At 38.4% G+C, this 13,476-nt stretch overlaps 1 protein-coding gene across 1 annotated transcript in view; it reads left to right on the top strand.

Moving 5' to 3' along the window:
- Nucleotides 1–13,476, top strand: part of LOC143340104 (cadherin-12-like) — a 94,653-nt gene that overhangs the window by 35,465 nt on the left and 45,712 nt on the right. The window contains exon 2 of the mRNA XM_076761721.1: nt 406–839. Coding sequence (XP_076617836.1) covers nt 594–839 — 246 coding nt within the window. The 5' untranslated portion in view covers nt 406–593. The remainder of the gene's footprint in view (nt 1–405; nt 840–13,476) is intronic.

The raw sequence follows: 13,476 nt of genomic DNA on the forward strand, positions 1-13,476 counted from the left end.
GGAACTGTAGTAACACTGACAGGTCGGTGGCCTTTAATTGACAGCAAAAACAGAGTCACAGTTTTCACCACAGAGGAGAATAATCCAGTTAATTATAGGATACATCCAAGAGAACTGTCTGGCACAGAGGAAATCTATTGCCAGCCAAATAATTATGACACTCATTTTTTTGATTGAGAATGCCAGTATTATCATCCACCATTGAGTAGTTAAAAACTAAAGCATGGGAAGGTGGGGGCAAAGATTATGCACCACCAAGTCACTGGTCTTCATGAATAACAAGCCATGTGTGCTATGAGCCAGTCCTGGACAGTCTCTAATCAGACTACTAACACTGCATCATTCATTAAGATAATGTAGGTACGCAAACCTTTTAAACCTATGTATTTGTTTTCTACCCTTCAGGTGATGAGCTCCATAAATCTCTGAGTGGGATCCTGACAGGCCCAGGAAAACTGTTCTTTGGGTTTGCCACACCTGGCACAGCCCCCAGCCTCACCCGTTCCCCATAACCACCTCCAGAAGTTATTTCAGTGTGGCTCAACTCTCATCACTGGACTTTAACTTGGGGACCTGAACCTCACAGATCGCCAATGCTAACAAGGAACTGCCTGCTGCTGTTCCTTTGGCTTCTTGTTGACGAAGGCTCAGTCTTTTCTTTGCGTCCACCTTTACCACCACTGGAACGGAGCAGGACGGGGAGGGAGCACGGCAGGAGCTTGGTGGGCCCAATGAGGAATGGGGCAGCTGGATTTCAACGGGTCAAAAGGGGCTGGGTGTGGAACCAGTTCTTCGTACTGGAGGAGTACATGGGGTCAGACCCGCAGTACGTGGGCAAGGTAAAAAGCCTTATTTTTTCTTCTTCTTTTATTTTTTAAAATGGAACAGAAGAAGTCATAAATCACATAGCAAGGAGTTTGGAAGAAATTGAATTGGTGGTAAATGGAGGGAGCAATAGAACGTGAGAGAGATAAAATTGGAGAAAAGGAATAGAAGGACAGAAAAGAACACTAATGTAGAGTAAGTTTAAACCCACTCTGGTCTCAGGTGGGCAATATCATCAAAATACAATATTACGTGTTTATTTTTTGTTGGTGCATGTACATAAACAATGGGACAATCTATTATTCTTTTTAGCAAAATGTATTTATTATTTGTTATTTATATCATTTTACCATGCATATAAATACATCTACCAATTGATGGCCATGAAGTTACTCATTTTCATTTTGCCCCTGGTACGAAGCCTCACCATTTTAATCTGTTAATGCTCGTTGTAAAACTGTCCCTGTTTGTTAGTGTTTTAAGATATAAATGGTCTCAGGCATGGGGAGAAAATCCATACATGCTAATGGGGCTGTGCCAACATTTCTATGTTAGACGAGCCACACATATGACATTGAAGTGGTGAAAGAATCAATGGCATGGTAGAAATAAATTTAAATTACAGTCCCTGTAAAAGCTGTCAGAACATCATAGTTATGAGCCAGGGAAGACACTGGCAGCAATAAAAAGACAGCAGAGAGACACATTAGCCTTAACTGAATCCAGGCTGAGATAGTGTACACACATCCACTGAGACACACTTCTTTTTGTCCCCCTTCAAACCTTGGCCATCTCTGTTTTTAGTATAGGATTTTTTATTCTCTGCTGTGGCTTAAGACATTCGTAAGTAAACTCTGTGGGGTTTTAAGGCTAAAGCTGTAATTTGGCACTCCTAGCTTACATAGGATAATAGTAAGACTGACTTATCTGCCCCAGTACCGCTGCAATCAGCCCTGACAAGCCATGCTGTTTGTGGAAGTCTCTGAGGCTAAAAGCAGAGGGAGGGAGGCTGCTGTCTGCTGCACTCCTAAGTCACTTAATCCTGGACTGCTGCACTGCTTCAAAATAATTGACTGATTCTTTGCCATATGAAAAGCATTTGGAGATGAGATCCCCAGACCTTTGTCAGGACAATCTTAAGGGAAAAGCTTTTGCTTCAAAACAATTGTACATAGCGATAACAGGATAAAAGTCAAACAAATAAGACCTGGAGACCTGAAGGGCAGGGTGTCAGTGACATGTCTTCCAAGTAATTATCAAGTACCATCACAAAGGTCTATAAGAGTAACAGTTTTGTTTTCAAGACACATAAATGAACTCTAATGGACCATGCAGCTTAGAGCAAGGAATTCTTGTCCTTTAATAGATCACTGCCTAATTGTGGTAAGGTATTCTCTCTAGAGTGTAAACATGATTTCCATTTAGGGGTCTGCAGAGTATTGGGGCTATAGTGGCACAAGTAACTGCTGCTTTCCCAATCAGTGGCACAAGTGCCATTTGGGACCAAATGAAGAAGTAATTAGCAAAATTATTACTAGTATTCTTTCTTATGTGTAAGCACTCATTTCTTTCAGTAGCGCAGCTGAGGAGCAACTCTGCACTTTTTCCCTCAATACCTTTCTTTGAACATTAATGAACGTAATATTTATTTAGATATTTTTACTATTATTGCATGTAAAATTAAAACTTAATTGGCACATGCCACACCACACCGTTTATCCTTTAACACTTGAATTGAAATATTTGAGAAACTTTTAGCCACAATGTAACTTTTGAGTGTGAGCATGATAACATGCTTCTTCAGGTGATGTAGTGAGCCTCTGTTTTGTTTAGCTTGGTGTTCTCCCTCTTTCTCCTCCTTAAATACAGTGAGAAAAACAAAACGAAAGCAGGTTTTTTGTTTTATGAGAACTGTAATCTTGTGCTTACAATCAATAAGCATTTTACTTCTGTTTAATTTGATGTACCTGGTCCTCTATCTGATGTACCTACAAAACTTGGTGTAAAGAAAATAGAAAATGTTAATTCAGGTACAGCTCTACCTACCCTAAATCTTTTTGAAACACGATATTTCTAAAGCATGTGAGGCAACAGGGTTGCTTTATGTAAACGTCCCATGCATTGGAAATTCTCATTTACACATACTAGCACACTATGAGGTAACCTTTGTTTTGTATGAATCTTTTTATGCAGTAGCTGTACTTTTGATATTAAAAAGGCAGTTAAACGGGTGTAAATATATGACTAAAAATTGAGAAACCAGGTGAAAAAGTCAGTCCTTATTTATCTGTGGTTTCAAGGCTTTGTTAGCTGCTATTTAACTCTGAGGTCTCAGGATCAATAAGAAGTGTTTCATCAAGCTTTTAGGTTGGTTTCTATTTTGCCTCACAGTGCAATTAAATGAACAAGAGAAGACAATATTATTCAGAGATGTGTCATTCTTCCAACGATGTGGAAACCTCACTGAAATTATGTTCCGGTTTTTACCAAAACCTGATCATGTGAGCAATAATAAAATCTATTTCAGGAGTGTTGTATTAAATGCATCACTGCCAACTGTAATTGCAACAGTCAAATCACAACTAATTAGCACTGTCCATTAAAATTAAAATAATTCACATGACTAACAAGATGCGGCAATTTTGTCAGTTCTGACAGCATAAAGAATGGAAGACAACTAGTAAAGGAGGAAGGGTGGAGAGAGGAGAGGAGAGGGACAGCTACTGATGGTGTAGTGGAGAGTAGAGTTCCAGTGTTACGGATCAACTAATTTCCCTATTAACTGGTGACGTTCACCTGAATGCACCAGCGGTCGCTTGTAGTGACAGCAGGTGTTTGGAAACAACATGATAACATTTAGTTGTCCTTGTGAATTAATTAATTGTCTACTTTTTTAAAATGTAAAAAAAATGCTCATCTGAGTCTCAGACTTCACTGAACCCATTTCAACCACAGGAAGTATGCAGGTACATTTATAAGATACATCACCTTACCACAAAAAAAAAAAATTATCTAATGCTGTTTGATACTAATCCATTTAACTGCTGCGCATAACAAAGTCTTAAAGTGCCTGTCCAATATAAAGAATATACCTAGAAAAGCATCGGCGTACTATTTGTGCTTTCAACACAGTTTCAGACATCTCAGTGCTATCCCACTTCTTCTAATATATTACACTGGACACAATTTTTAACAAAAAAATTCAGTATGGTGAAACAAAACACACCTCATACTACATCTTCCAAACTGAAAATACTTCATAGTCACAATAAAAATTACTATGGTAATCTTAACAGGGCTATAGTTCTCTTGTCATATGGGACTCATATGAGCTGCAGGTAAATATTGTGTTGAGGAGGGAATTGTACAGGGAAGGACATGCTTAAAAAAAAAAAAAGCATCCATCTTTACTTGCTGTTTGGTGCATTTCAGATTAATGAGTGCAAGCAAAGCAACATTTCTTTTCTTCTGTGACACCAGTAGAAAAATATGCCATGTCTGCTTTTCCACTTGTTTTGGTAGCATGGTATGAATACATAATAAAGGAAAGACAATAAATTTAGACTCAGGCTCTTAAAACATTTAATGCATGAGGCCTAATTTGAGGACAAAAATTGTCTATCTCAGAAAAACAAAAAGTGTGACAATATATTTACATTGATTTTACATACACAATGCTACATCTCAATATAGCTACAACTTACTCGATCTACTTAATTATCCTCTTTACTCCCTGAGGCACAAATAAGGTCATGACTAGATTCGACATGGTCTTTAGAACTACTGCTAGTGCCATACTGCTAACATTAATATGGAAGGAAACACCCTGGAGCCTTGCTCAAAGGCATCTGAACTGTAGCTGTTTAGAAAAGTGTTTATTTAATTTTTCACATATAGTAGAGGCACAACGTCTTCAGAGTCTCTGGGCCACTATGTTTCCTCTGTGGAAAATACAACTGCTATTTAGAGTGAATCAAATTTACTTTTGAAATCGTACAATGGAGGTATACATACCACAATGTCCCTGTAGTAAGAAAAAGCAGTGCAAGAGTGCAAATGATATTTTCAAAAAGGTTTTGTACCGTTATACCTGTTCAAGTTTATTATAAGGCTGCTATTCTGAGTGAAAACCAGTGCTGTGTAACTCCCAAATTCTGATGCAATTAACAAAAAATTAAGAGAGCCACCTAACAACAAACCATTATAATTTCATAACTGTCTCCTTCCACAGCTTTAAAAAGACATGAATAATTATTCTGTCACTTGAGAAACAAAAGAACCACTAGAAAATATTGATTAGAAATTACTCTGAGCACTAACAATTCACATGTGATACAAGCTTTTATGCTGAGAAACTTCTGACAATCTTCTTTTGACAACAACCACATTTATTACAGATTAGCAATTAAAGCCCAGAGGGCTTAAAAGGGTTGATGGAACAACCCTGTGCACTCACAATTAGATAATGCTGAGGCCTTTCCTATGCTGAGCAGTGATTATCTGCAAGAAAAATCTGCCATTAGTGGTGAGGCGGTATATCACGGCAAGCTGCTTCCTCCACTCTCTATTAAACTCTCCGCTGAGTTCAGCAGCTATTTTCCAGCATTTCTTTCTTGCATCATGGCACTCTCCATTTGAACATATTGTTCATTCATTTCTGTTTGACATATTTTACCTAGAATTATAGTAATATGGCAATTCAGAATCCACTTAAAAGGAATTGTGCTTGTCATTTCGAAGCACAAATATAATGGCCGCTTACTACAAATACACCAATAATCAAAAGCAAAATGTCTGTCAGGCTTGACATCACAAACAATGCTGAGATTTTCTGATGACATGCTATAATTTTATATTGACAATATAGCATACAGTGTGTCACTAAGTGGATGGACTTCGGAGCATGACCAAAAGAAAAAAAAAAAAGAATTTGTAGGCTGGTATTTTACATTTCAGCCATTGTTTAATCATTTATACTGACTTTATCTTGTGATTGCACAACTCAGATAAAGGCTTGGATATGTATAAAAACAGAGCAAGTGTTGTATGTGAGAAAGAGAGAGAGATAGGAGGGTGCAGAGAAATTGGAAAGAGAGTAAGGGAGCTGGGAGAGACTACACAGAGCATTTGCACAGAATCCTATCCATTGCAATCTCATTGTGGAGTGATTGGACCCACGTAAGAACAACCTGGTCTCTAGGTTCGCAATGTATCTAAAAATATATTTTTGCACGTCAGAGAGTCTCCGCTGTGTTACCTCCCACAGAAAGAGATACCAGACACTACCCTGTTTTCTTTTTCTGTACAGTAAGACTCTCACAAAGGGGACAAAACAAATGCTATGATTATGATTATGATATGATATGATATGATATGCTTGGTAAGAGAATACAGTAAAGGAATCCGTTTCATAAAAAAAAACCCTGCACCCATTAAGTTCAGAAAGCAAATATGATATGTTCCAATGCATTGAGGATTAAAGCGATATCCAATCAATTTAGATATTCACACTTTGGACCTATAAAAAGGAAAGAGGACAAAAAAAAACTCAGTTAGTGCCCTTTACTGCAATACAGAGCATGTGAAGGCATGCAGTGGCATGCTCCAATGCCCCATTTCTCACACTTGCAGACAAAAGGTCACTCATTTAAATACAAGTCAACAAACCACTTTTGCTCGAGAAGGGCAGTCCTGTGTCCTATAACTTGTTTATTCCCTCGCTTCCTGCCTGACAAGGAATGACCATCCTTCTTTTTATTGATGGCTCTTCCTCCCGGTCCCACCCCACACCTGGCTGAGATTTATTACTGATGTGGAGCCCGCAATTTAATCTTTCAATGAGGACCTATAAGAAGGACATAAAAATCTTTTCAACAAGACTTATGCACCAGGCACAACAAAGAGAGATTCCATCATCTGACCGTATGAAATTTACCATCCATACTCGTGATAGCGTGTTCCACACGGTTAAATATGGTGCAGTTGCAATGCTTGGGAACTTAGCTGTAAAATGCTTGAAAACCTGAAGAGGCCCATATAAAGGCAGCAAACCTGTTTACACACAATGATGATGATAGCCAGTGTTGTAAAATACTTCAGTGGGACTTACTGCAAGCCAGCAGTTAATTAACATCAACTCCAAAATCACAGGCATCATAACTTGATTGCTTTGCACTGTTCCTATGCAGAGGTCTATTCAGTGACCTACTGCTAAGAAAGGCTATTACATGCGGAGCCTGAGCAAAGTGCCACATCATAATCTTGTTGATCTATCCATGACATCCACAAAGCATGTCTAATGCAGTAACCTATTGTCTGACACAACAATACTGCAATCACTGAAACGTAAAACATAGCACACAAGTACATATATCAGGAATCATATGACTGTAGTGTTCATAAGATCATTTAATAACAGGAATTACATTCTTAGATAAGGATATTTTTTTGAATGCCAGTGAAGAAAATGCAGAGAAACTGCAAATAATGTCAAAGGTACATAAAACACTCCTCTATAAAATGCTCATATGATCTTATCTCTAAATTAATGTTGGAATTTGTTGCCCAAGTAATTCACTGTCAAATGCAAAGTAATTTGAAAGGATTGCTCTCTTGAAGATTATGCATGAAGTGTGCCAGTGATTCAGCTGCTCGTTAGAACATGTTAAGAGGTTGAGGGCATTTACAATTGTAATGTATGTTGATGATGAATGTTGCGAGAAATTCTGAAAAGAACAGCTGAAATAAAAGCTAATGGTGCCATTCATCTGTCCTGCCAAAGTAATATATTTCATATATTTTATCCTCATGGGTAATGGACTTTCTCCCTGAATTGCCGGGATCATATTTCCAAACGGTGTGCTAATGCCCCAATCAGTATCACTTACTACCACGGTCAACATTTTCCATTTGTTCCTTGACATTGATGGGCAATATTGTTGCAATTCTGGGTAGAAAATTGCAGTCTGTATGTTGTATCAATATCACTATATTGTTTAATCAAGTGTGATATGAGAAAAGGGAATCAAGCCCTAACCCGAGATCTAAGATCAATAACAATTATGTACATTCATGTGATATGTCAAAAATCATTCTTACATCATGTTATTTGCAAAAGCAAAAGACAACCTGAGGTGAAAACACATTTGGAAAATCAGTAACATATGATAAAGCTGCTGCTTGTTGCATCCTTTTAGTGACTCTGATCCTTCACCTAGGTAAATCTTATATGAAGGAGCATAGTGACAAACTTCATCATCTTCATCTACAAACAATGAACGTAGTTGTCATGGTTTTGATGAATGCCAGTTTACAACTTACGGTGAGATGAGCACTGTATTGTGCTAATACAGCTTCAGAGGTGAATGCAACTCAACACCGTCTATCTTTTTTCACACACCCAAGGCTATATCTGTCAATCTGTCCTATTTTGTCCTCTCTCCATCTCCCTCTCTTGCTCTCTCTCTCCCTCACACACACATAGAAACACACACACAAACACACACATTCCTATACATGTTTTCTGTCATTGCAAATCCACCCATATAGTCTCCTGTGTGTATGTGTGCATTTTCTCCCTCCATCCCTATTACCTGACTGAGGCATGACACAACCCAGATAGCAAGCTCCGAGCTGTCAGCAGCAAAGAAATGGCTCGCAAGCCAATATCGATCAGCTATAATAAGCTTGCAGCATTTGACACAGTGTTTTCTTTCCATCAGCAGCTCACCAGTACACCAACTACCTGCGAAAACTTACCACGCAACCAGAAGTCACAATGTGGTGTGACATGGCATTGGCCTGACAATGCACAAACTTGCAGCCACCTACAACATACCACCATGCCAGCGCAATGCCAGTATCTCATCTCACCACTCGGTTGGAAGGACAGTGTTTGAATAGTTGTTGGACTGAAAGGTAGTTGCAGACCTCATAATGAATAGCAGCATAAAAATAAAGTCAAGACAGCGTTAGCTCTGGGATGCATACAAAGCACCAATGGATGTAGAATAATTTACACTGATTGACAGCACATCGTATGAATTCTCGTGGGAGGTATATACATACATTGTATGTCTTGCTTAAAGCATAAGCCACCGTTAAATACTGATCAGAATTAATTCATTCACAGTACAATAAATCGACAACAAATGGCCTTATGGCACCAGTAAGGGGACATCTTTATAATGGATGCTGGGAAATATTGCTCATTCAACAAGCTAAGGTGCAGGACAAGACACGTGTTCACGAGTGTCAGTTAGATAACAAGGAGACTTCAGAAAAGCTTATGTGGGTTGCTGTACAAAGTCTGTGGGTCTTGTGTTGTGTTGCAGGCTGCTGTCTGTTGTGCCTGTGACAGAACGCTTATGTTTCTGCTTAATGCAACATTCAATTGGCTTTATCAACATAAGGTATTCATCTAAACGGATGAATACTGGAACAACATTTTGTCGCATTGATGCAGGAGGGCACCATCACAACTCCAATAATATAAAATATAACTCCCCTATTTTAGTTAAATTTTTTCCTCAGCGGAGAAAGGTGATTTACAGAGCAGATACGTATGCTCGATCAGACAAAAACAATGCAATTTCATTCCATTAGGACTTTAAATTACATAATCCACACAGATACTTAATTGGATGTATTGATGACAAAAACAAGTACGAACTAACCCTTTTCAGAATGTTTACTGATTTGCAAATGTACTTGCTGGTGTGGGGTTGCTGGGCCATTCAGGGAACAATGTTGGCTCACTATCAGCAAAGAGTTGTGGCTTCCATATGCATTCCTAAGAGGAGCTCCACATAATCCTGGTTGCAGAAATCCAATTACAGCATTTTCTACAGAGGTTGGTTACATTCTCCTCTGAAATCGCTCAAATTAATCAATATGCGGGTTTACTGCATATCCAATGAGGGACCATGTGCTGCAAATCCTGAAAGTAACAGGGAACACCACCCTCTCTCAAGGCTAAGAATTCCTTCTTAAGCACAATCACTACCCTAAGAATGTGAATATTCCACAGTCAGTACAGATTGCCCACAATTTTCCCAAAACTGTAAAATTGTAACCTGAATGTTTGACTTTTCCACAAAACAGCACCCATGCAACCATTAGCATGAGTTTGAGATCATAAGAGCAGTCACAAAAATGACTAAAAACCCTTTTTTTTTTTCTACCAGTTTAACATTAAACACACCGATGAGAAACTTCAAGGCCAGACTACTAGTCGTTTCCGTCACTAGATACACTGCAGACACACAGCAACTGACAGGAAGAGGAGGTCATGTTATACACAGAAATATTAGCCGTTTCTGGGCGAATAAATTTTACTATTACCAAAAAAAAGGGAAGCTAAAAAAGGGCAATGAGAATGCTGAGCTTTCACGTTTCATCAGGAGTCATTAATAACACCATCGAGCACATCATGTTTAGGAAAATAGTTTAAAAACATGCACACAAAGGGCAACTATCTACAGCATACTGCCACTGGAACCTGAGTACAATTAGTTGATAATTAGCCTGATCAGCTACCGTCGGTAATTAATGCAAACACACATTGTTGCACTATAAACCATTAATGAAACCAATAATTTGCCACAGCTGATGAAGTTAGCACTTAAGCTGTTAATGTTTACAATGTAATGTTTGGATGAGGAAATCCACAACTTTTCTTCTAAGGACACAACAGTCCTGTTCAAGATAGGGCATGCCAAACTGGCCATGCAGCAGAGGGGGCATTACAGCCACACCCGGGGCACTGGCCGTTTGGCCATGGTCTGATCCTGCATTGCAGGTCAGAGCTTTGCACCCTGTAGTATCTAATGAGCGTTCATAAAAGGCCATAAATCCTGTCAAAATGAGGTTAAGTATGATTCTGATCTGCTTCAGGATCAGTGAAACATCCGTTGGACAAAAGCATAAACTAACTGTCTAAAATGTAAATGTAAACAGTTAGACATGTTTGGCATCTTGCAAGGTTGTGAACACTGACCAATCATCCGAGAGAAAAAAAATTCTGACTGCAAACATAATTACTCAAACAGATGGTGGCTTTGGATGGTAACAGGACTCTTACTTCACTTCCTCGCACTACCTGTTTCTTTTTATAGCTGCCATGTCAACTGGTACCTTGAGCAAAGCATCTTGCTAATTATGTTTATCATGAAAAATGGAGTGTAAAGACATTCTCAGTATAATATGGGTCCATACCATCATGCTGTCTCTACGAGCCAGCTCTCATTCAGTCATTCTGCACATGCTTTGTTAACCAAATGCATGTTTGCTTTTTTGGATTTACATAAGGTTATCAGTAATGCCATCATTTGAATTCTGCATGCATAGACTCTGTTTTGTTGGCTCCTGTGCTATAAATTGGAAACAACTGTTAGAGGAAAGGAATGGACAATTTTCTCCTCTCTTAAGTAAAATCACTTGTGTTCTTTTGATAATGTGTTAAGAAGGTTGTGGCTGTGATTCTGCCTCTTGTCTATTGAGCTCAACGATGTTTTGTAGTTTAAAAGAAGGTCTTGTCTGCCTCCCTGTTAATGAATCCTTTCATATAATTGATTACCATTGTTAGCGTAATGGAATTTTTAATTAATATCAGTCAACTTTCACTTATAATTAATGTGGCAATGTGCCTGTTTTTTTTAGATTTGCATTTCTTTTTCATCTTTAACTGTGCAGTTCAGAATCGATTTGCAGGTGCCTCTCCTGGGTATGAACTGCAACTGAAAAATATGCTCCTTTTTTTTCTTTTCTTGTCAGTTAAGGGACAACAAAATCTAAACTCCCCATTAATCATAAATGGAAAGTGATAATTTATTCAATAGGGCACAGAAATGTGAGTCTGCCCACAAGATAGAGTATATTAATGCCCAAACCAGCATCTGTTAATAAAGGTTTTTTGTGTTGGTGATTATTAGGACTGAACAAATTGTTAAAGTGAAGAGCCTGAGTTATCAATACAGTAATTAATCAGTGTCACAATCTGTCTAGCTGCCTTTGAATACCTTTGTGCAATACAGAAGTACATACATATGATGCAAACTATCATGGGCCTAACCACCACCTAACAATATTATGTTATCCAACACAATTGCCCTGCATCAGATATTGTTGTAAGGCTTAGAATGCTTAATAATGGTGTTTGTTATCTTATTCACTGGGAGTGGATGACAAGTTAAGATGAACAACCTGTAACATAATGCAATCACAATCACAAACTGCATGCCATCAAAAATGAAATATCATTTTTTCACAACAGTGTTGAGGGTGTTCTGTGTTGGATTGCACAAGACTGGACACAGGTGTTTATGCTGTTGTGTGCATCCCAGTATGTTTTCTGCCAGGAATACGCTTTTCTTGGCTTGGTCTAACTAGTAGGAGACTGTGGACCCTCCTATGACTACATGGTTGCAACAGTCTATCTGCTACTCTGATCTCTCTGGTACACCACAAGGAAAAGGAGTAACAACTTTCATCATGCCTAAGAATGAAATAGCTGTATGCTGGTATTGTAATTTCATGTGCAAAACTGTTTTAAGAAGTCTATAACTCTAATATCCTGAGATAATCTAGTACAAATTGTGCTGTGTGAATGGATTGCAAAAGATTATGGGATTACAAAACAATAGGAAACAAGTTGGATAATAAATGAACAGCTACACATAACAGCTACTCTTGTTGCAGGATCCCCTGTTACTATCTGACTAAAACATGGCACTGGAATGCACAGTGTTTTATTAAAGCCTGGCAAACCTGGAAGCACAGGTTTCTGGAGAGCACCTGAGGGCAACAACTCTTAAACCGTACTGCTGACAGCCCACAAGAAATAGTTCCCATTTGGCTCGACTGAAAATGCAACTGTTGGATGGCTGCATTTTGTTTGCACCATCTATGGCAATGAAAACCAATTCATACCCTAATGTATCTACATTTTACAAGTTGAAGTTTTAAAAAAGTTTCATATAAAAACACTTATGAAAACTCATTCCACTCGAGTTAACTGTTGTTGTTAAGGGTTTTAACACGTGCAGCTGAAGTCCAAGTGGATTTGTGTTTGTAATTATTGCAGCCTCAACTACAGACACACCAGACATGCCATTTCACACAATCACAGAATGATAGAAAAAATATGCTCATTACTGCCGAAATAAGTACTTCCCAATTTTTCCTAATGGGGGCACTTTGATTAAAGAGGGAGCTCTCTGTCCAGTTGATTTTACAGGTGACTGTAACCATTTTCCAACAAATAACGCAAGCATGCAACCACTGCAAACAACACTGTGGCAGGTAGACAACAGTACTACATGCATACATGTATGTGCACACACACACAAACAAGCTAGTGGAACAGTGAGAGGATAATGGGAAGACAGCCCAAACCCAAGCAGCAGCAAAAAAAAAAAAATAGAATAGAAAAAAATCAGTATACAATATAACAATTCTATACAGTATGTATATAGACAGTAGACATGTTACAGGCATGTTGCATCCATGCTGCTGTTTAATCCACCTCTGACTAAAACTATCACTGTAATGCACAGTGTATAATGTCCCAACTTGCATTCAAAGATGAAGCCAAAAGCCTTTCAGTAGTGTAACTACATTATACAAGTCAATAATTACAGTCCAAAATAAATC

Source organism: Chaetodon auriga, chromosome 21, assembly GCF_051107435.1.
Source record: "Chaetodon auriga isolate fChaAug3 chromosome 21, fChaAug3.hap1, whole genome shotgun sequence".
Classification (NCBI taxonomy): Eukaryota; Metazoa; Chordata; class Actinopteri; order Chaetodontiformes; family Chaetodontidae; genus Chaetodon; species Chaetodon auriga.